Source organism: Aspergillus lentulus (genome assembly GCF_001445615.1).
Source record: "Aspergillus lentulus DNA, contig: Alt08, strain: IFM 54703, whole genome shotgun sequence".
In the NCBI taxonomy this organism is placed as follows: domain Eukaryota; kingdom Fungi; phylum Ascomycota; class Eurotiomycetes; order Eurotiales; family Aspergillaceae; genus Aspergillus; species Aspergillus lentulus.
Window position 1 is genome coordinate 230,736 of NW_028322118.1, and position 23,398 is coordinate 254,133.

General features: G+C 49.5%; 4 protein-coding genes across 4 annotated transcripts; 3 read left to right on the forward strand and 1 right to left on the reverse strand.

Annotated features, from left to right (window-relative positions):
• Positions 1–1,069: 1,069 nt before the first annotated feature.
• Positions 1,070–1,771, forward strand: ALT_3349 (uncharacterized protein; the record flags this gene model as incomplete). Its single annotated transcript, XM_033556636.2, has 1 exon — positions 1,070–1,771. One exon carries the CDS (start codon positions 1,070–1,072, stop codon positions 1,769–1,771), a length of 702 nt encoding a protein of 233 aa, XP_033412527.2.
• A 3,431-nt stretch (positions 1,772–5,202) lies between these two features.
• ALT_3350 (uncharacterized protein) lies at positions 5,203–6,672 on the forward strand (the record flags this gene model as incomplete). Its single annotated transcript, XM_033556635.2, has 1 exon — positions 5,203–6,672. One exon carries the CDS (start codon positions 5,203–5,205, stop codon positions 6,670–6,672), a length of 1,470 nt encoding a protein of 489 aa, XP_033412526.2.
• Positions 6,673–7,686: 1,014 nt separating this feature from the next.
• ALT_3351 (tryptophan dimethylallyltransferase) lies at positions 7,687–9,045 on the reverse strand (the record flags this gene model as incomplete). The annotated part of the gene is made up of 2 exons (XM_033556634.2): positions 7,687–7,789; positions 7,844–9,045. The coding sequence occupies 2 exons, from the start codon at positions 9,043–9,045 to the stop codon at positions 7,687–7,689; spliced, it is 1,305 nt and encodes a 434-aa protein (XP_033412525.2).
• A 1,739-nt stretch (positions 9,046–10,784) lies between these two features.
• Positions 10,785–22,522, forward strand: ALT_3352 (nonribosomal peptide synthetase 12; the record flags this gene model as incomplete). The annotated part of the gene is made up of 2 exons (XM_033556632.2): positions 10,785–11,258; positions 11,318–22,522. The coding sequence occupies 2 exons, from the start codon at positions 10,785–10,787 to the stop codon at positions 22,520–22,522; spliced, it is 11,679 nt and encodes a 3,892-aa protein (XP_033412523.2).
• Positions 22,523–23,398: the final 876 nt, after the last annotated feature.

A 23,398-nucleotide genomic window follows, 5' to 3' on the forward strand; every position in this document is an offset into this window, starting at 1 on the left:
ATAGGTCAGGCTGAGGCTTCGCCTAAGCCTGACATTTGTCGTAACTATTGCATCGGCATTTCTGGCATGCATATATCGGCCCCAATACCATACTAATTTTGACCAATGTGAAGCCAGCTTGAGCATTCATATATCCCGGTTGAAGCCTAACCATTGCCTCATGTTAAACCGGGGCCAATCATGAGGCCGCAGTAGCCGCTTGAGCGATGTCCTCTCTTCTCCTGATGGGCATGTACTGAGAATAAGCGCGCAGACAATCCAATTGTATCCTTTCACAAAGATATTGATTAACCCAAGTGGCCATGCATCGGCTTGGTCATGCGCTGTCTTGTATGATCAATCAACCACATGCATCGGATTAGCGGCAAACTTGCAGCGACTTCCAAGACCATAGGTGATGGTGAGATCTGCAGATCTTCTTAAGACGTATCATAGCTATTAATAAAGTCCGGGTGCGGGCCAGTAGAATTTGCAGTCGAGAAAAGAATCTATTAATGAAGAAGGAGATCCTAGTGAACGCTTCACAAATCACCATGAGCCGGCAGTAGAGAGTTCCTTCCAGTGACTTCACTCTGCCAGATCCCACAATCGTCTTCTTCTGAGTACGTAATTGATTTCTCGATCAATGTAGCTCCGCTTGCTCCTACCTTCTGAAACAAAAGTAAAACAGCCGTCAGAGTCAGGGTACATTTTGTTACGAGATAAGCGGTCCCGAATGTCACCATGATCGAAATAAAGGCAGCCGCGCACGAGAGAGTCCAGATTGTAAACAATTGAATGTAACGTCATTGTTTCGCCAGAGATAATGTTGCTTGAAAGTGGAACATCACGAGCGTCCCTTACAAGCGGATCTCCAAGATCCACATCGGCTATCGATTTGGCGAGCGGCACATTGAGAACTGTTGATCCGCCGTGACTACTCACAAATGGAATCGCTGGAAGCGAGACCAGAGTCGCAAGTATATATAAATTGTTCAATCCAGATATGTAGCGGGGACTGCGAAGCTCATATTCAGTTGTGTTCGATTTTTCCTCAGTCATCTCTCTTCAATATACCCAATCTCTGAAAATGAAGACAGCCGTTGTTCTTGCTATTATCCCCTTCACACAGGCCCTCGTTGGTCTGAGCTGGAGCTTTTCCAACGCTCCTTCCTCTGGTCTTAAGGACATCACATTCCCAATCTCGATGGCCAACGCACCTCATAAGGAAGGCTACTATTTCGCACAGCAATTTGTCTTCAACGGTCTCTCTGATGTCGGGTATACCGGTCTCCAACCCCGTCCGGATGCCTCCGGTTCAAGCATCGTCCACGCTGTTTTCTCCAGCTTCGTGCCCGGAACAACGAGCACTGACCCAAACTGCCACGACGGCGCAGACGGCGGTGCAGGTGTCAGCTGCGGTGTGGAAATCGCAGCACCATATGCTCCACTCTACGATCTCGTGGTCAAGAACACAGGCGGCACCACCTGGACGGCAACCCTGGTCGACAAGTCGGCACATGTTGGGTCGTACACATTGCCGAGTGGTGCTGGAGGAATCAAAAGCAGCCAGGTTGGATTCGTTGAGTACTATCCTTGGAATGCCATGCCGAGCCATCTCTGTAGCTCGCTCCCGTATACCAATGTGACGTTTGGAGCGCCTACGACTAGCACTCCGGGGGCTGGATCGGGCCGCGTGGACAAGCCTAATGAGTATGGAGATTGTGTTGGAAAGGTGAACTTTGATGTTCGGACGACAGATCAGGGATATCAGGTGTCAGTTGGCTTTTAGAAAAAACCCTACGTTGTCTTTGTTAGTGATAGGGACACCAGTGTTCACTTCTGTTTGAGTCCTTCATTAATTGGATTGGAGTGGGCTCTTCTCCAGAATTTTAACTTCTCTATAACCATCAATACAGCGTACAGCAGAATCGTTCACTCGGAGGGCTGATCCCCATGTCTCTCGGGCATGGAGGAGGTGACTGACTAAACTTACCCAGAATGGCTCTCCAGAGTATGCTTAAGGACACCAGTGATGGGATTCAGAGCTTAATCCTTTGGCCATAAGAGCTAGATGCTAGAAGCTTGCTACCTTATAAGAAGGTAATAGATTATACCTAATAAGAATGGCTCTTTACGGTTTATAATTCTAGGCTCTAGGTCCTAGTATCATAGGCATCTATCTTGACTTTCCTATCTAAATTAGCGGTGCCTTTCCATATTAGGATCCTAATATCTGGCCAAATGGTCCGCATTTGAGATGTAATTGTGATCAGATGCCTTAATTGCAATTTTTCCATTCCAGGCTCTGATGGTAGGTCTACTGGTTTGTGCTTGAGCACACTCCATGATCAAGAAAATCCGCTAACTAGATATAAACTGCCCGTGCGTATCCTTCACAGTGCAGGAAGAGTATGCCCAACAGCATCCCTTTCTTTGCTTTTGTTAAGACTCCCTAAGTCTTAATATAATACCAAGGAGCATGTGTATAATTTTAGGAGAAGCAATGCATGTCCTGTAGTAACACAGCGATTGTGCACCTAGATCGCATGAGAACGTCAGCGTCTGCAGTACACCATATGCAATCAGCGCATACAACAAACCACCACAGCTCTATCCCAGCCCACTCGAACCTGGTATTGAGTACTTCCTAGCCAAAAGTAGCTCCAAATTACTGGGCTGAGCTGTATCCATGACATTACTGGACAGCTCTCGCGGCTTGAGTAGACCATCTGCGGCTGTCGATCCTTGGGTTACACAAGGACTCGCTTTTGTGGGTCTTGACACCTAAAAATTGAGTCTTGGAAAGACCATGCAAGCAGCTAATCTGTAGTTCACAATGAAACCAAGGCTACAGAGTGGATTCCATCCAGACTGTCCTCCCATGTACAGTAAGTAGATAGGCTGCACGAGTAGACTGGAGCTACTAGTGGGATTGGGTCCTCGTGATGGTAGTTTTGCTCGCTTAGGGTAAGTTTATGCGACAATGTCGGTCCCTGACATGTCTGCGGGAGAGACACTAGGAACACGAGGTCAATCCCCTGTGTCTGAATTTGCTTCATTATACAAGGAGCCTTACCCACAGGTGATGTGTACATGTTCATCATCTGCAGGGGAGGTCAGATCTCATGCCATGCCAAATGGCACGTCCACTGAGCTGCATTCTTTTAACATCAGAGGTATGAGCCAGTCCATTTAACAAGTATACGACCGTCCCTGTTGGGGTAGGAAACGATAGGCGCTCGAACTCTTCTCCTCTTGGTAGCTTCCGACCGAAGGTCTCCATAAACACTCACTATCAGTGGCATTTGACTCTATTTCACGGGTTCCTCTTCAAGCTGAGTGCCTTCCTCAAATATGGAGCAAACCTTTCTCACGACCACGGGCCCACCGACCGTAAACCGTACATTTTGGCCTTTGTCTCGCGGCATCATGCAATCCTTGCTTCTGTCAGCCAGCCCAGTGTATATAGCTTCAGCCACGGGGGTTTCAAATGCAAAGGATGGATGCAGTCCAATCGGGCCAAGACCTAAATAACAGATCATATTCCACATTCTCATACCAATGCCTTAACCGCTGGTTGTGGAAATGTGGAGCAATAGTTGTCTTGTTGGCTGACCGATCGGCAATCAAACCTGCACACTAACATTGGTGGCTTATGTACAGCCCTGTTGCCCTGCACAGTGATAAAGTACCCAATGAGTTCATCCTGTGCATCTATCACCACAACTGCATAGACTAGTTAAATGCATACAGCCATAATCTCGCTTCTCTTGGTCTATCCCTTGCGGGCCCCACCCATTAGATGGCCCATGCATATATGCAGCTTCACGTGCATGCATGTATGTATGTATGCTAGTGTCCTTTACATTTAGGCACCCAAGACAGCTTGGATGTCTCACGAAAAGCCTGTGAGACTTAGCTCGCAGGTGGTGATCATTAGGAATTTACATCAGCTCGACAGGCATCAAAGCGACTGGGATTCTGGCATATGACTTCAGAGACGGACAAAATCATCAATGGACGTGACGAGACAGGATTGCTTTACTCTCATCCTCTCAATTTCATCTTGCTTTCTGTCATTTACCTCCATCTGGTACCCGAACCGCTTTTCCATCAAGCTTATCAATCAGCATGTCGCAAACTACAAACGCAGAGGACAGCGCCATACATCTTATACAGTCTATTCTTAATGCAGTCCATTCGTATAAGAGCGCAACAAATAGTGGAAGGTCTAATGAATAGCGAAAGAAACAAGCTTATCTCCTATTGTAATAAATTAGCGTTGTCATTATATGACCCTGAGGCCTGGATGTTGGGTGTGGCGTGGGTTATGGAAGTAGCATCCCGCTTTCCCTCGCCCTTTTCATACGTATTCAAGACCACATACACTGTGATAATCCAAATTTGCTAGATCAGTTGGTTGAGTGTACTGAAGCACCTGGAAAACTGTCAGTATGTATAGTTAATTCATCCAAGAGTTATAAGTATCTATCACCGAGATAGAATGTGTCATGCATAGCCTATTATCTCTCGTATCTTTGAGAGCCAAGCGCGAGAGATGCATCAGCACCATGCATTCTCCCGGAAGATGCTGGATAAACACTCCGTGTCGTGGCTTCATTACATGTAAGTTGATTCCTAGACACATAGGCCACTCATTAATCAGCAGGAGTAGTAGTTAACCAAATTCTCAGCAGACAGGCATATGTCATTTAGAATAACCTTTAATATATTATATGCCACAAGCGCTTGATCTCTAAGCAGCATCCTTTCGATGTAGGGACATTCCTGATGAGAAGTCGTCTACCCTAGCACTGGCCGCGTAGATCTGCAGCGTTCCTCGGTACCATAGATTAGGTCTCGAGACCAGCCGAGAAAAGAAACATCATTTATTATAGTTTTACATATAGATTCTGACTCGTTGATCTACACAGGTGGCTAAAAGCTGTATGGGCTATCATCGTCTGATGGTTTATTCATTGCATACACATGCAAGGAGAGGAATTTATGCCATCACCCTTGCTTAATTTAGCTCCCGGTCTTCGTATATCCAAGCCGATGATCCAGCGATACATACTCATCCTTCCCCTTCTACCGTTCATAGTTCTAGCTCGTCCCATTGACCCATTGTACCGTTAACCCATATCTATTCTTGAGCATAGTGAGTTCTTTTGCAATTCTCCTATTCATTAGGCGTGCCCATTTGCATCGGCAGAAACCATGTCGAGTGCGCTATGTATGGAGCGCAAGCCTTTAAACTCTCTTACTCCTGTCGACCGGCTTTTCGGATGTGCATACACGCGTTGCCAGCTTGCTTTCCATACAGATAAAGCAAGTGAATGTCCGACTTTTCTTCGAAGGGGGTTCGAACGCCTGTTGGCCCAGATACCGTTCTTATCTCAGGAGGTCGTTATACCGGTGGGTTGTGATAACCTCGACAGCGTCAAGATCCAGCCGGCTAGTTCATCCGATCTTGATCGGCTCCTGAGAATTAAGGAACATGGCCAGCCTATGCGAGAAGCTTTATTGGAGGCGAGCAAAGACAAGGCTACATTTGAAGAGCGATTCATGCCGATAGGAATAGTACCGGATATAGCGCGGCCCTGTCCTATACTGGTTATCCAAGCTAATTTGCATCCGGACGGAGTGCTTCTATCTGTCGCTGCAAACCACATGGTCATGGACGCCACCGGAATGGGCATGGCGATAGTATTGTTCGCGAATTGCTGTCGTCAAGTGGAGGAAGGGAAGGACGTCGACATGTCATCATATGCTGCCGAGCAAGACCTGGGCAAAGAAATGCTCTTGCAGCGCTTGCCAGCTAACATCGGTGAAAGAGAATTCCCAGAGTATCGGGTACACAAGGACCTTTACGCCAAATGGGGGAGAATGACACAGGACGTACACAACGATTCTTTCTCCATCCGCACGAGGACCTTCAATATCGCAGCAACGGACGTCAACGCGCTAAAAGGGCGCTGCAATGAGCTTCTCCCTCATCTACTCGCTGATGAGGGCCAGAGTGTTGGAGGGAGAAAAGCTCATTATGACGAGCCGTGGGTTTCCAGTAGTGACGTGGTTATCGCTCTGATCTGGTTGTCACTGAACCGTGCACGATATCCTGGGCTGGCAGATGGTTGCAGCTCTCATTCGAGGCCCCAGGCGGGACAACCCGAACATGTGCACGCCGGAGTACCTGTCGACATTCGTCCTCGCGTCGCACCTGCGCTTCCTACGTCGTATCTAGGCAACGCAGCCATCCTCATGTTGGTCACCCAACCTCTTCAAACCTTTGCTTCACATGAATGGATGACAACCCTCTGCCGTGTGGCGTATGGTATTCGCAGTGGGCTCAGCCGCATGGACAACGATTATATCCGGAGCCTTCTTCATTATGTTCAAAACGAAAGACTTCCCGTCATCTTTTCATTTGACGTGGCCGATTTCTACATGAGTAATTGGCGGGGCATGAAATTCTACGACGCCGATTTTGGATCGAAGATTGGGACACCACAGCATGTTAGGAATCCCGACTCCGCAACCGATGGAGCTGTCTTCATCATGCCTAAACGCACCGATTCAGAATCAGCATGGGAAGTTCAGGTATCGTTCTCTGATGAGGTACTTCAGCGGTTGGAACAGGATAGCATTTGGGCCAAGTACATGCATCTGGATTCTTACTGGCCATAATACCTCTATATGGAATGCTCCAAAGGGCTTACCCCCATAGCTGAGCAAAGTGGATATTGGGATCGAAGTCATCGATAGATCGATAACTAGAGGCAGCACCATTCCGTTAATCTTTTCTTTTTCTTTTTTTCTTTTTCCTTTTTTTTATTATTTAAATTTGTTTAGTTTATTCCATAGTTTTTGGCCATGTAATGAAGACAAAGTACTACTGCTGTGACTGGACGCTCAATCAAAGCAGGTACGGGGCTTCGCAAGCAGAAGCAATCCCAAACAGGCTCAAATTGCTTTGCTTGCTTGAAAACAAATGTGATGCGTCTCTTGTAAAAGAACCATCCAATTCTGAGGTGAGAATATGTATGATGACGAACCTTTGGACTGCAACATGGTCACATCGCATCACCTGGGTTGGCTGCATTAGGCAAGTAGACACGAATGAGCAGTAGCAACAGGCCACGGCGGAGGACCAGGTGGAGTCAGCAATTCTCTAGAACGCATCCAGATAGGCCTCTTCCTCAGTATATTAGTGCGTGAGGGAGTTCTCGTTGTTGTGCGTTTATTTTATTCTATTAGGGATAGATATTATTACTAGCGTTACTGTGGGTGCTCTACCCAAGGGCATAGCAGTGCAATGTGACATGTATTTCTCCCCAGGCAATGCCTCGCAATCCGTTAGTGCAGTTCTCAACTCTACCTGTAACTCTGGGATCTGGCCATTGGGTTAGAGATGAATCAAGTATTTGTCATTCTTTCTTCGACTGAAGAAGCGTCATCATCCGTAAATAGATACAGGGCTGACATGGCGATCCTCGTTCTACTAAGACGTCCGTAATTCGCACATCCTGAACCAGACTGGAAATACTAATGTTTGAAGCATTTGAATGGCATGATTTCAATTGAACTATTTCCGGCTTTATCCTTCAAGTCAACAAGGTATGTTATCTGATTCCAATTTATTGTCCGGTAGACAACCCTGCACCTCTTTTCCTTCCAGCATATTATCGCCCCGTACTGGACCTACCAGTGGTAATATATAGACAGGTAGGGACCCTTCTGAGCCGAGTAAGAGAAAGACAGCCATGCTTGCTTCCGGGTGGCGGTGCTGAGATCACAGCCGGGACTAGAATCAGAATTTTAGCAGCGATCGAAGGAGACTCGGCACGAATGTACTTACTAGTAGGATTGTAAATTCTTTGTGAATGTGCATGCTTGGTCCTGCATGCCATACTTGTCAAAGAAAGCCGTCAAGACGCTTGCAACTTGCATTTCTGGTACCCCAGTTAACGGGAGGTACAGCTGAGGTTTCAGGTTACCGTGGCCCGGCTTCATCTCGTAATTGTACATCAGAGGCAACAGGCTCGAGGGGTCGCCATGTTTTGCCGAGGTGCCTGGGGGACTGCGTCGTCCTTCGACAATGCCAAGTTCCACCCATAGCTCGCGGAAAATTTCGAGTCCGAGGGCTATGTCGTCTCCTTGGAGTCTTCCACCAAGAGTCCAATGGTGCTCCGCCCGTGACAATGCGACGTCCGAGTCATGTATATAGATCTTGTACCGCGTGCGTGACGGGTCCACCAAGTCACAGGCGAGAAAAGCTGCTGGGGTCTCACTTTCCTCAATGTGGTCTTCAACGAGTTGGCACAGATCGCTTAATGATGCGTCAGGTGTGGATTTGCGAACAGCGTCCAAGCAAATTTTGGCGACGGATTGTCCCGTCACGAGCGATTTCACGATTGGTAAGAAATACTCCTTGGCGACAATGCCTGACTTTGTGAAGTCCAACGCAATTATATTTTGCGTTCGGACCTCGAATTTGGCAATGTCGGCTGGTGTGAGCTGCTGCTCTTCTGCGTCCGTCAACGTCAACTGGTTGTTGAGGGAATGGTGGAGGTAGAGGTTAACGGATGATGGGTCAAGGAGCTTCAGATTGGACAAGAACGCATGTACGGCCTGTCGGTTACAGACATCTGCGCCCGTGCTGGCAGCATAACTGGTCGGCTCGAACGCAATCCGTACGGTTGACCCCGATGCCTGAAAGTTCTGGCTGAGCTCAACCGGCCCATAACCGCCAAGAGTACATGTATAAAAGCCGCTGTCGTTGCCCCTACTGGTAAAGGGTCCAAGAGAGGGAATCACAAGCTGAGAGTAGAGACATAGGTATCGGTATTGTAGGTCGATATTGTACTTTCCATCACTCAACATACGACTAAGCATAGGGGCGACACGATGCCAATAGCGGTGCTGGTCCATATTCTGGAAAAGTATTGCCTTGCTAAGGGACCGATATGGTGCGTCCGGCGACTTAACGGGCCTCGAGTCAGTGCCACCCTGGGCCTCAGGGGCGGTGGTCCCTTTGTGGGCGGAAGATGTGAATGTCATGTTGAGACTCTCTGAGCAAAAGAGAGGTATGAGGGTGTAAGGGAATGAAGGCAATAGATGAGGTTGGTAACTTGACACTGGTAGATGAAAGGCACACCACTCCCAAGTTTCTTGTTTGATCTCTACATATATAAGTTCAGACAATACTAAGCGCTGTGATACCAACCTGTGAGATCCATGACGTATATACGTCTTTCAGCTTGTATATAGTTCTTCCATCACTGCTATGTTGCGGGACATGCTTTTCAGATCGCGCGTATGCACTGTCGATTTCTCCATCTCCGGAGTCACATTAGTTTTTGCATTGCTCTTCAATATAATACTATCCCTTGCAGATCGTCAGCTGTCACAGGTCAAGAGCACGCGGGTTTGGAAATTTTTTTTTACCACGCGTTCAATCTCCTGGTATTCTATTCTCCCCAACACAATACTGTATGATATTTTCCATGGCACTCTATGTCACCAGCCAAGCCCGCGATACCAGGGACTATTGATAAAACATGCATTCTATTGAAGCCCGCGGCTCCCCTATTCGTGACCATTGCACCAACCAATTCGTCTCGTGCTTGGTTGTTGGTTCTGCATGACGTGGCAGGCACTGTTATTAGCTGCTAAACTTGCGAATGTTTGTCAGTAGTAGTCAGCCACAGTACATTTACGTTATAATAACTCAGCTGAAGATGCAAAAAGCAATTGTGGCTGCATGCTGTCTGCAAGGGGGACCAGGATCTTGGAGAGCTTCGTCAAAAGGAACTAAAGTATGCCTGATAATCAACCGAATCACGTCATTCAAGGTCCACTTTACAATGAGACAATGAGACTAAGAAAAAAAGGAAAAAAAGGCCCAAAAATAAGTCTACGTAATGGACCTAGCTCGATATAATACAGAAGTGTGATGTGTTCAACAAGAAGATACAGGATCAAAAGGATTCTGAAGTAAATGCAAATTGAATGTGTTTTTCCTGTTTCGGTGTTGCCGGTTTTTAATGAGGGACTCTTTCAAGTTGCAAATGAATAAAGATATGGGGGACATTGCATTCAGAAACACTTTTAGATCATGGGATAAGGAAACCCTCTTCAGGTTCGGCCGTCTAAACTAAGAGAAACAGCTTTATGTTCTGTCTACTATTTGAATCATGCAGGGGTAAGAATGAGCCAACCAGTACCTGGATTGACCTGGAGGGACGCCGTATGTAGTGTAAATAGGACCTTTGCCGGGAGAGATCATCTTCAGGAGTTAGAGTGTGATGCAACTAGCATGCATATGCAGATAAATCGCCAGTAGGAGATCATCTTCCAGACTTGGAGTGTGATTCAAGTAGCATGCATTTGCAAATAAATCAGCGCTGGGAGATCATCTTCCGGAGTTGGAGCAAGATTCAAGTAGCATGCAGATGCAAATAAATCGCCACTAGGAGATCATCTTCCGGACTTGGAGTGTGATTCACCTAGCATGCATATGCAAACAAATCGGCACCGAGCTCCTCAGCTGACAGGTCATTATGTATGCATGTCACCATTCGATTCTAGCCTTTCAACTACGTGAATGGCCGACAACCTCTTTGTGAGCCTCCACTTTCATAGTGATGGTAATCTAAGGCCATAGGTAGACCGCAGGGGAAGAGGGAGCAGGAATCTATACCATAAAACTGTCCAGTTGCACTGCAGCTGGAAACTTCCCCATTGCACCTGAAAATCAACTGCTACCTGAAAGTATTCCACATCCATTCACACCAAATATGACCTTCCAAGTACACACCCCGTCGCACTCGCTCTCACGTGTTGCAGAGTTCGCCTGTCTGTTCCCACGATTCGGCGAAGACGCCAACTGTAAGGAAACGTACCAGTCTGTTGAACTTGATGCTACGGCCAGTCAGTTGGTACAGAGCTGTTCAAGCCTTTATCAGTCTAAGCCCGCACTGGTGCTCTCGACCGTCTGGGCTGCAACGCTCCAGAGTTTTACGGAGGGTGAGCGTGTCAAGTTCGCGCTGTTTCAAAAGGAACCTGTGCACGGCGTATGCTGTGCCCAGGGAGGAAAGGAATATGTTCGGGGGGAAGCATATGCCGCGCTTATCCACCCCGAAACCCCAGCGAGTGAGTTGATGAAACAGGACAACTGGGAGATTTTACCGCACGTTCCCGGTGATCGGTTTCTTAATACTGGGCTATGCATCGCCGGCGAGGATGAGGCTGAGTTCGCCACGATTCTAAAGGTAGGGTGATAATTCTGTCATTACATGAAAATCAGTTCTAATCAAGCCTACATCATCAGGGGCTCGACATATGCATTGTTTGTAGGCCGGAATCCCTCCGAATGACGTTATTGTTTAGCTCGAAGAGTTTATCCAGGACGTTTGCGCGGGCTATTGCAAGTGCTATCCCACAAGGAATGCAACACATCCTGAAATACCCGACAACATCAATAGGGGAAATGAACTTGTTCTCCCAGACGCAAGAGGAACTGGTCAAGTCATGGCAGTGCTCCGAGCCACTCCAAACTCAGTCTTGTTTCCTATTCGACTTTTTGTCTCGCCAGGCAGTCAAGCAATCAGGCGCCCTGGCCATCGATGCCTGGGACGGCCGATGGACCTACCAGGAGCTCGATGAAACATCCACAATCCTCGCATCCCATCTCCAAGCCTGTGGGGTACGGAGTGGGGTGTTGGTCACCGTGTGCTTCGAGAAGACTTGTTGGGCGGTGGTAGCCCTTCTGGCAGTCAACAAAGCTGGGGGAGGCTTTGTTCCGTGTGACCCTACATATCCAGTGGAGAGGAGAGAAAAAATTCTTCAACAGGCTCGCTCGCCGCTTATTCTCACGTCTGCGAAATGCGCGGATCTCTTTGCAGGCCGGGAAAACCCTGCTGTCATGGTCATCTCATCGGCGACTTTTTCAGAACTACAGACAGCGTCCTATCGACGGCCTGTGGACGGAGAAGCCCCTGCGTATGTGTTATTTACATCTGGCAGTACGGGAGAGCCCAAGGGGTGCGAAATATCACACGAAGCCTTTGCCAGTATTTCGAATCATGTCAAGGCGCTCCATCTGGGTCCCGCCAGTCGCGCACTGCAGTTCGCTTCTTTCTCTTTTGGGATGGCTATAATCGAAATATTCTGCGCCTTGGTGGCTGGCGGCACTGTGTGCATGTTGTCTGATGAGCAAAGGTTGAATTCTTTGGCGGGAACCATGACAGAGATGAAAATAGACTGGGCTCTCATGACTCCAACAGTCCTTGGCTCGCTACAACCACATGATCTACCCTATTTGAAGTGCCTTTTAGTTGCTGGAGAGGCGCTGAATGAATCGCAGATTCAGATATGGGGCTCAACGCTCGAGCTTTTCCAGGCGTATGGCCTTACGGAATGGACCGGAATTTTCGCAGTCTCCGACAAAATCACCAGCATACGACAACGACGAACAATTGGCGTTCCGGCTAATGGCCAGGCATGGCTGGTTGACCCAAGGGATCCCCATAAGCTCGTGCCTGTTGGAGCGGCTGGCGAGCTGGTGATCCGCGGCCCTGGTCTGGCTTCTGGCTATTATCGGGATTCTGAGAGGACTCGAGCGAGGTTTTTCTCTTCCAAATGGCTGAATCACTGGAGTTCGCACGGCGGGAGCAGGGTCTACAGGACCGGAGACATCATGCGCTACACCGCAGACGGATCTTTGTCATATGTTCGGCGGGCGGACAACCAAGTCAAAATCCGCGGCATGAGGGTAGAACTGAATGAGGTGGAATATAATCTAATGCAGCTGATACCAGAAGCCAGACAAGCTGTTGCTATGTTGTGGAAGCCACAGGAGCGTGATGGACAACCGGTTCTCTTGGCCCTAATCCAAATGCCGCCGTCCTCCGAGTCGAAGCCCGCGGTTTTGGACAGCACAGATGGTCAATTGCTATTTCTACAGCCCACGGCGGAAAGGAGCCGCGCAATGGATACTGCTCTGGAGGGCCTCCACTCTCGTCTACCAGATTATATGGTTCCACAATACTTGTTGGCTTTGGCTGCCTTTCCAACCACTGTCACTGGAAAAGTCGATCGTCGGAAGTTAGCAAGTCTGACGAATGGACTGACGACTGATGATCTTAAATACCTAGCAGGCCGACAAGCTGAACATCAGGCACCCACAACTGATAGCGAGCGACAAGTATATGACTTGGCATGTACCGTATTGGGAGTCAAGTCTGTGAGCATGGGCGACAACTTCTTCGACCTTGGAGGCGATTCAGTAGCCGCAATGAAGATGGCCGGATTAGCCCGCCGCCGTAAGATCGAACTTACGGTGGCAGATGTCTTCGATCGTCCCGTGTTGAAAGACCTCGCCGTAGCCATTCGCCAGCCCAATGGCTCAATGACGTCGCAAAGGGTCGCCTTTGGCCTTCTCAACGCCGCCGATAGGCCAAGGATCATCCATGAAGCGACCAACGCTATGGATACTGGCCATATCGTGGATATCTATCCATGCACACCCCTTCAGGAGGGTATCTGGGCGCTCTCTGCGCGAAACCCTGCTCTTTATAAAGCACGTGTGATCTCCCATCTTCAGCCGGATGTGGATCTCGATAGATTCAGAAAGGCGTGGGAACGGGTATTTGAGCTCAACGATATTCTTCGGACACGTCTTTTTCCTTCGTCATCAGGCCTGTTCCAGGCAGTCCTACAAGAATCATTCGAGTGGGACACTGCTGAGGAACTTCAAACATATCTTGACAGGGCTGGGCAGGAACAAATGGGTGTCGGAAGAAGGCTTGTCCGAGCCTGTCTGTTGACTGAGAAAGACCAAGCCACATTCGTTCTTACAATTCATCACGCCCTGTGTGACAGATGGTCTCTCAGACTGCTACTCGAGCAGATTGAGAAGCAGTTGTCCCCATTGCCTCCATCAGCGCACCACGCATTCTCTCCATTTATCGAGCACCTTGTCAATATTGCACCACAGTTCGAGAAATTTTGGGTTGACCAGTTTCAAGGATTTGAGGCTTCTCCATTTCCCGTACTTCCATCCCCGGATTATACGCCTACTGCACACCATATTTCCAGGTCAAATGTCGGCCTGCCAAGGCGTGTTCTTCGCGACAGGACTCTGGCAAGCCATCTTCGACTGGCGTGGGCTCTCGTTATTTCGCACAATATCTGCTCGGATGACGTTGTTTTCGGTTCTACTGTCACTGGACGAGGGTCGAACCTAAGCGGCATCGAGACCTTGTCTGGTCCGACTATTGCGACGGTGCCATTTCGGGCAGTACTAAATCCCGCCGGAACCGTCGCCGACGCGTTAGCTGCTATCCAGGCACAGTCAATTTCGATGATGCCGTTTGAGCAAGTTGGGCTACAGAAGATCCAGAGGTATAGTCCAGAAGCTGAGTCGGCCTGTATGTTCCAGAGCACTTTGACGGTGCAGCATGCCTTGCCCAATTCTTTCACACTGTTCAAGGACTGTCAGGAAGGGGCAGCGACACCAGGGGGGTTTGCCTCTTATGCTCTGTGTTTGGAGTGTTACCCGGACACGGAGGAGACCCAACTGGAGATCCAAGTCGCGTACGACTCAAATGTGATACCGGCTACCCGCATGGGGCGCTTGATCGACCACTTCAGATTTGCCCTGTATGAAATTATGGAGGCGCCTGACAAAACAATACGTGAGATCCAACATATTAGTCCGTCTGACCTGATTCAGCTCGGAAGGTGGAATGACAACATTCCCCCCCAGCTCCGACAGACCATCCACGGCGTTGTTCAGGGCCAAGCTGAGAAGACGCCTCATTCTCCAGCAGTATCTTCGTGGGATGGCGACCTCACTTACCAAGAGCTCGAGAGATACTCTACGCAACTACGAGACGAGCTGCTGCTTCGTGGAGCGAAACCCGGTATGCTAATACCTCTGCTATTTGAGAAAAGCCGCTGGGCAATTGTGGCAATGCTGGCGGTCTTGAAAGCAGGGGCTGGTATCGTTGCATTGGACCCGTCGTATCCGGTCGACAGGATGCGCGCAATTTGTGGCCAGGTGCAATCGCCTTTGGGTATCTGTTCAGAGCGATATGCGGCGACTATGGAGAAGATTGGACCTAAACCTATTATTGCATCGGAGTCCTCCAGCACTTGGGATCGTGCCGTTGAGGAGTTGAACCTTCTGGCCGTTGATGCGGATGCAACGATGTATCTCATCTTTACTTCCGGGTCTACGGGAGTACCGAAGGGGGTGATTGTCAGTCATGGCAGTTTCGCGTCGTCAACGTTGGCATACCGAGCGGAGATCAACCTCGACGCAAACTCCCGCTTGTTACAGTTCTGCTCGTTTGCATTCGATGTCTGCTTTGCTGAGATCTTCGGCGCGTTGATGGCGGGGGCTTGTCTTTGCATCCCATCTGACGCCGACCGTATGAACGATATACACCACGCAATGCGGAAGCTCCACGTTACCCATGCATTCTTTACCCCATCATATGCTCGTTTGGTCAAACCAGACCAGGTCCCGTCCCTGAGGGTAGTGATGTTGGCTGGCGAGCCCGTAAAAGCCTCGGATGTGGAGCATTGGGCTCCTCATGTACGCCTGGTGAACGGCTATGGACCATCAGAATGTGCGCCCATTTCTGCTACTCAACACATTGATGGAAGTGCGGATATCCAGCCGCAGGACATAGGTTATCCTCAGGGTTGTGTGGCGTGGGTCTGCGATCCCCGAGATCACGATATTCTTCTCCCCGTCGGGGCTGTTGGCGAGCTGGTCATCGAGGGGCCGAATGTTGGTTCAGGTTATTTTCAAAACGCTTCGGAGACGATGAAAGCCTTCGTGGACGCTCCCCTGTGGCTTAAAGCGTTTCGCGGGCGTACAAGCAAGCGGGTCTATAAGACGAAAGACCTCGTGCATTACACTGAAGATGGCCGTCTGCGCTACGTCGGCAGAATAGGGCAACAGGCCAAGCTGAGGGGGCAGAGGCTTGAACCATCCCATGTGGAGCACCACCTCCTACAAGCGTTTGAGGGTGCAGTGGAAGTAGCTGCCATTGTTGCCACACCAAAAGACGCAGGCGGCAGGGCAACTCTCGTCGCATTTGTGCTTTCTGAGAATGCTACTGCAAGGTCAGGAGAGGATATCTGCTTGCCTGCTAGTGAGGAATTTTGCCTACTCACGGCCTCTGCGCGATCCAAGTTGCAGCAATCACTGCCAGAGTTCATGGTTCCTTCTTTAATGATATCAGTGTCATCGATGCCACGGACCCCGTCCGGAAAACTTGATCGGCAACTGTTGACACTAGAGATCACAAGCCGGACCTGGGATCAGCTCATGCAGTTCGAGACATCTGTAGACTCCTCTCATGTTGTCGTCTCTGACACGGAGAGGGAGTTGCAAGCAATCTGGTCTCGAGTATTGAACCTCCCTGTCAGTGCAATCGGCACCAACAAAAGCTTCTTCCAACTCGGCGGAGACTCCATCACGGCCATGCTGGTGGTTGCCCAGGCTCGTGGTGGCCCGTTAAGTCTAAATTTGACGGTAGAGGACATCTTTCGCTTGCGAACTATCTCCCAAATCGCAACAGGCGCTACTGCTAATTCATCGGACCTCCCGCTGCTAGCCAACCACGATCTGTTAGACACACCTTTCGACCTCTCTCCCATTCAGCAGCTCTTCTTTGAGACAAACGGGCTACAGAAGCAAAACAGATTCAATCATAACCTGTTCCTTCGCCTCAGGCAGCCTGTAACTTTCGACCAGCTAAGATTGGCCATCCATGAAATCGCAGAAGAGCATCCGCTGCTACGTGCCCGGTTCTTGCAGAACGCAAATGGCGAGTGGCAACAGCTTATCCCCAGCGAGATTGAGGGCTCATATGGCTGCAAGCACCATAGACTGACCTCGGCGGACATGGTGAAGAAAGTACTTGCGGGAAGTCGGCAAGCACTTGACATATCCGCCGGGCCTATATTCTCCGCCGATTTGATTGAGATCAATGGAAGTCAGAGCATATTTCTCCTTGCACACCACCTTGTGATAGATATGGTTTCGTGGACCGTGCTGCTTTCTGACCTTGAGACGCTACTGCAGGGACGACCAATCCCGAAAGGACAGTCGACGTCGTTCCAGACCTGGTGTAGTTTACTGGCTGCCCACGGACACAAAACGTTCTCAGTCCCCCAAGAGCTACCGCAATGTGATGCACTCCAGGACTTCTGGGGGACCTCTGACGGTCTCAATACCATAGGAGGGGCCCGCGAGATGGTGATACAAGTTGATACCGCGACCACGGAGGCACTACTTGGCGAAGCCAACAAGGCCCTCGGTACACAACCAGTGGAGTTGCTCCACGCTGCTCTTCTGTTCGCCTTCACCACGACGTTTTCAGATCGCCCCGCGCCAGTCATTTTTACCGAAGCCCATGGTCGCGAACCGTGGGATTCAGGCATCGACCTGACTCGGACGGTGGGATGGTTTACTACCATTGCTCCTGTGCCCGTCAAGGTGGATGCGGCTCATGATATTTTCACTGTTGTGGGCCGAGTGAAGGACACTCGGCGCAGACTCCACAAAAACGGATTAGAGGCATTTACGGCGAACTATTTCAACACAAGGAAGCAGAGGACTAGCCCGGCTGGTAAGATGGAGATTGTTTTCAATTACGGAGGACGGTACCAACAACAACTGGGTCAGGCTGGCTCCTTTTTCGAAGTAGAGTCGCTCCAAACTATGAGCATTTTCGACGCTGCAGATGACGCGAGGCGATGGTCCATGGTTGATATCAACGCCTTTGTCGAAGATGGAAAGTTATCTTTCACATTTACATTCCCGCAAGGATACAACGCGTCTCAGGCTGTTCAGTCATGGACAGCTAGCTTGCGCAACTGTCTGAATCTAGTGGCATCTGAATTCAGGAATCATCCGAGGAGCTACACCCTCGCTGACTTTCCCATGTTAGACCTGGATTATCCCCAATTGGACCATCTTTTGATGGCATTGCACCGTGCCAACATACAACCGCAGGATATTGAGGAAATTTACCCTTGCTCACCCATGCAACGGGGTATACTCTTGTCCCAGGCAAAAGATCCATCTTGTTATCATGTTATCATGACATGGGAGATTGTCTCTGGGGAGAAGGGGACTGCTTCTGCTGAGAGGGCAAAGTCTGCTATAGAGCAAGTCATGGCACGCCATGCATCTCTACGTACATGTTTTATTGAGACGACCTCCGAGGTCGCAGCTTTCGATCAAGTCGTCCTCCGTGAACCTCACCATCAGATCCCCATTTTCCACAGTGGAGAGAATGACACACGAGCACTGCTACAGAGTGACCAATTCCAGCCCAGCCCTCACTCCCCACTACGCTTCTCAATTCATGTGTCCTGCGACCAGAAGGTCTACATTCGGTTGGACATAAGTCATGCCCTGACTGATGCAAAGTCAACTGAACTTTTGAAGCGGGACATTTGCCTTGCATATGAGAACCAACTGAATAGTCAGAGGGGGCCACTCTTTTCCAACTACATCAGTTTTATCCAAACTCGTGATCATGTGGATGACGCGGAGTTTTGGGATACGTACTTGGATGGGATTCAACCTTGTCAATTCCCAGCCCTCACGGAACAGGTCAATACTGAAAGTGGTGTTGCGAAAGACTACGTCTTTGACGCTGCTGGAGTTTATGGAATCGAAGCTTATTGTCGGGATCGCAATGTTACTGCACCAAATGTCTTTGGCCTCGCTTGGGCCCTGGTCCTAGGATCTTACACAGGGGCGGATGATGTTTGCTTTGGTAGCCTCAACTCTGGAAGAGAACTGCCGTTCGATGGGGCGCCTGAGATTGTGGGTCCCCTTATTAACCTGCTGACGATGCGCGTGAATCTCAAAGACGCCACTCTTCAACAGCTCGTTCGACAGGTCCACGCCGACTACGCCGCTGGTTTAGCCCACCAAACGTACCCCGTTGCCGATATTTTCCACCGAAAGGGACTCGGTGGACGTTCTCTGTTTAACACCGGAATCTCTGTCGAACGAGTTTCCAGCCCACAAGATGCGCAGTCCGCTACGGAGTTACGCCTTGTCCAGCGGGTAGACCCCACGGAATATGATATTGTGCTGAATGTCGAAATCGAAAAGACTCGGACGATAGTCCATCTCAGATATTGGTCTTCATGTCTGTCCGACAGCCAAGCGCCGTTGATTGCTGCTTGCTTTGACCAGGCTCTCAAAATGATCATCAATGATGATCACACTCCGGCGTGCCGAGTGAACCTCTTCTGTCAACCTCACCAGGACTTAATCTGGCGCTGGAACAAGGTGCTGCCTAGTTCCCGTGACTGTCTTGTACATGATCTTGTCCAGCAACACGCAACCAAAAATCCCGATGCTCCTGCAGTATGCAGTTCGGAGAGTACGCTCACATACGCGGAAGTAGATGTTCATTCGACCGCACTCGCCCACTACCTATCACAACAGGGCATCGGGACGGAAACTTTTGTTCCGCTTTGCTTCGAAAAATGCATATGGACCGTCGTGGCCATTCTGGCCGTACTCAAGACTGGGGCAGCTTTTGTCCTTCTTGATCCCGGCCACCCTGACCAACGGCTAGAGACCATCTGTCAAGATGTGGGCAGCCCGCTTCTGCTCTCATCACCCACCCAGGCGGCGCGATGCGCTCGACTTTCCAGCACTGTTGTTGTAGTAGGAGGAACACAAGATCTTTGGCGCGGTCTATGCCCAGCGGGGTCAAGTCCGCTGCTATCCGCTGCCACGCAGCCAGGGCCAAATAACGCCGCCTACGCTGTCTATACGTCCGGCTCTACCGGTAAGCCAAAGGGGATTATAATCGAGCATAGGTCCCTCTGTTCAATGATCCATGCGCAGGCCCCTATATTGGATATGACTCCGTCCGCCAGAATGTTACAGTTTTCATCTTATGCATTCGACGTTAGTATCTTTGAGATGCTCATGCCGTTGATGACAGGGGCCTGTGTATGTATCCTGTCCGAGGTGGAGAGGAGAGACCGTTTTGTGGAAACGGTGGTATCTCTCCAGGTTTCCCATGCCCTCCTCACCCCATCATTCTCCCGGCTTATATCACCGGATGCGCTTCCAGACCTTCAGGTCCTCGTTTGTGGTGGAGAAGCGATGACACAGCACGATATGAAGCGCTGGCTTGGTCATGTCAGACTTATCAACCATTACGGCCCCGCTGAGTGTTCCGTGTGCTCGGTCGTCCAGCCTAATATCAACACAACATCTCGCGTCGGCGAAATAGGCTGGGGTGTCGGCTGTGCAACTTGGGTCGTCGACACAGACGATCACGAGCGCCTGGTTCCAGTTGGAGCTGTTGGCGAACTAGTCATTGAAGGGCCAATCGTGGGTCGTAAGTATCTTAATAATCCGACTGCGACTCAAACAGCATTCATTGAGCCCCCGCAATGGTTGCACAACATGCGATCCTCCCTTGGATCGAACAACCGGCTCTACAAAACCGGCGATCTTGTGCGATATGGCTCGGATGGCAGATTGTACATCCTTGGACGCAAGGACACTCAAATTAAAATCAGAGGGCAGCGTCTGGAACTTCAGGAGCTGGAACACCATGTTCATCGATGCTTTGGATCTGCCGGGAACGTGGTGGTAGAGCTGGTTCGCAACGGACCTGACGGCAACCCGAGACTTTTTGCATTCATTGGCTCAACAAAGGAAATGTCCAGTCAGTTCGACGGGTTTAGTGTCGCCGGAAAAGAGTTCCGCGACTGTGCTGCGGCTGCCAGTATGAAGCTGTTTGAGAGCCTGCCATCCTACATGGTTCCAACCTACTTCATCCCATCGGCTACACTGCCCTTGAATTCATCTGGCAAGGTCGATCGCAAGCGACTTCAATCATTAGCAGCAGCTTTCACCCCTGACCAGCTAAAGGATTACTGCCCTTCAGCAGGAGGCCAGCGCAAGCCCTCATCTCCGGAAGAAAAACTCCTCCACGCCATCTGGGTCGATGTTCTAGGCGTCGAACCGGAGACTATTGGCGTTGACGATCATTTCTTCCAAGCTGGGGGTGATTCCGTCAATGCGATGAGGGTTGCAGCATCTGCACGAAAACAAGGACTCAACATAGTCGTTGCAGATATTTTTGCTCATCCTCGGCTCGAGGCACTAGCTAAAGCCGGAACTAGAGGCAAAGTCGAACAGTTTGCTCCGGCGCCTTTCTCGCTGTGCCCTGTGTCAGATCCTGAGCTTTTCACTATGCTGCTTCGCGTCCGGCGCACAATCCCATCAGACTCCCATGTTGTGGACATCCTACCTGCCTCGGCTGCTCAGTCCTTCTTTCTGACTAGGCCTACGCTGCACCACTTCACTTTTGATATTGAGGGTAGTCTGGACATTCGCCGACTGCGCGATGCCTGTGACAAAGTTTTCAACATGTTCACGGTCTTGCGTACCGTTTTCGTCCCACACGAAAAACAGATATTGCAAGTGATTATCGACAAAGTCGATACCCCGTTCCATCACTTTGTGGTAGATGGGGCTATCCCGGACGTCAGGGAGCGCCTGCTGACTGCCGACCGTCAGCATATTCCCCTTATGGGACAGTTGGCCTTCGCTTTTGTGCTTATATCCCATTCTGATGGGTCACGCCATTCGCTGAGTTTCCGTATCTCACATGCGCAATGGGATGGACTGTCCATAGCGGAATTGTTTGGCAGCGTACAGGAGGCATATCATGAAAGGCCGTTGACTCCTAGTACGCCCTTGTCGACCTATATCTATTACCGGGCGCTGCGTGACAAATCGCATTCCCTACAGTTCTGGAGAGAATACCTTCAGGGTTCGACAATCACCCGCATCACCGACGTTCCTAGTGAACTCACTGATCTCAGCCATGGAGACACCATCTGGGAAAACACAAACCTCCAACCAGCCCCAGAGCCACCACTGGGTATTACAATGGCCAGTGTAGTCAAGTCTGCCTGGAGCTTGGTGTTGGCCCGGGAAAGAGGGGCGCGGGACATCGTCTTCGGCCAAACGGTGAACGGCCGCAGTTCTCCTCTGCCTGACATCGACCGAATTCTGGGCTGTTGTCTGAATTTCATTCCTGCGCGCATCCAGCTCCAAGAGTCATGGACGGGCCGTGACCTCCTCCAGCACGCACAATCACAATACCAAAAGTCTGTTCAACATGACGACATTGAGCTGCAGGAGATCATTGACCATTGTACGGACTGGCAGAGTGGGACCGACTTTAATAGCATTGTCCAGCATCAAAATATCCCCCTGAACCATACGATGCCACTGGGGGACTTCCAGTCCACGTTTTCGCCGAACGGATATTTCCGTCCTGGTCCTGAACTTTTTATCTTTACTGAGCCCTTCGGTGATATTCTGAGCGTCCAATTATGTGTGAACCCCAATATGATGGGTTTGCCTCGGGCGCAGTCCTTGCATCAGAGACTTGTGCAGTTGATAGTGGATCTGTGTCGCTCTCCTGATGAACCGATCTCATGCTTCCTCGGGTAAAATTTCGATTCAATATGTATAAGGTGGATAGGTGGTGGTTTAAAGATTATTCTTAAACCATAGTGGAGTGGGTTGATGGTTGATGCATAATGTATATATAAACCACGAACACGCTCGTACTAATTATAACAGACATGATTATTCCCTCATATTTTAGCAACCACTAGGTACTTTGAATTAATATTTCATATAAATATAGACTAGAATTCAGGTTATCTAGTGATATCAAAATTTCTATAGAAATTCGTAATATTACTAAGCAAATACTTGTGGGTTAGTGCTACTAAACTAATAAAACTGCAACATTATAACCAACAGTTCACAGGGTCTAAGATCCTTTAATATAATTAGAAAAAACTTTGCGAGTCTAGTTTAGCTCCCTTATCTTTGGATAGCGGTCTATACAAGATATTTATAATACTTATAGGTAGTAGTTACTCATGCATGCTGTTAGAAATAGGGGGGCTTAATAGTCTCATCACCACTATTAGGATGTTTAAGGCAAACTATAAATGTACCACACCATCTATCACCATACCAATGCTAGGAGAAATATCGACCACATAAATCCAAACTTTGGTGCTCACTGGAGAGGCGCTGACCTTGTGGATTGTCAAATTCTTCGTAGCCCAGGCTGCCCAGCCCCCTTATCTCGCACCACAGGCGTTAAACTGTTTTTGACCGGAGCGACTGGTTATTCGGGCAAATCTCCCATTCGGACTGATACTGTCCCGGATGGGATATTCTTCCGGGGGCAACAGGCTTCCCTGGCGTACGTCAGAGCCGTGCTCTCAGCACGAAGACGATTGATTCTCTGTACTCACAGTATTCCCAGGAGGTGTCAGCTCTCAATGCTGTCGACAGTCTGTGGAGGCG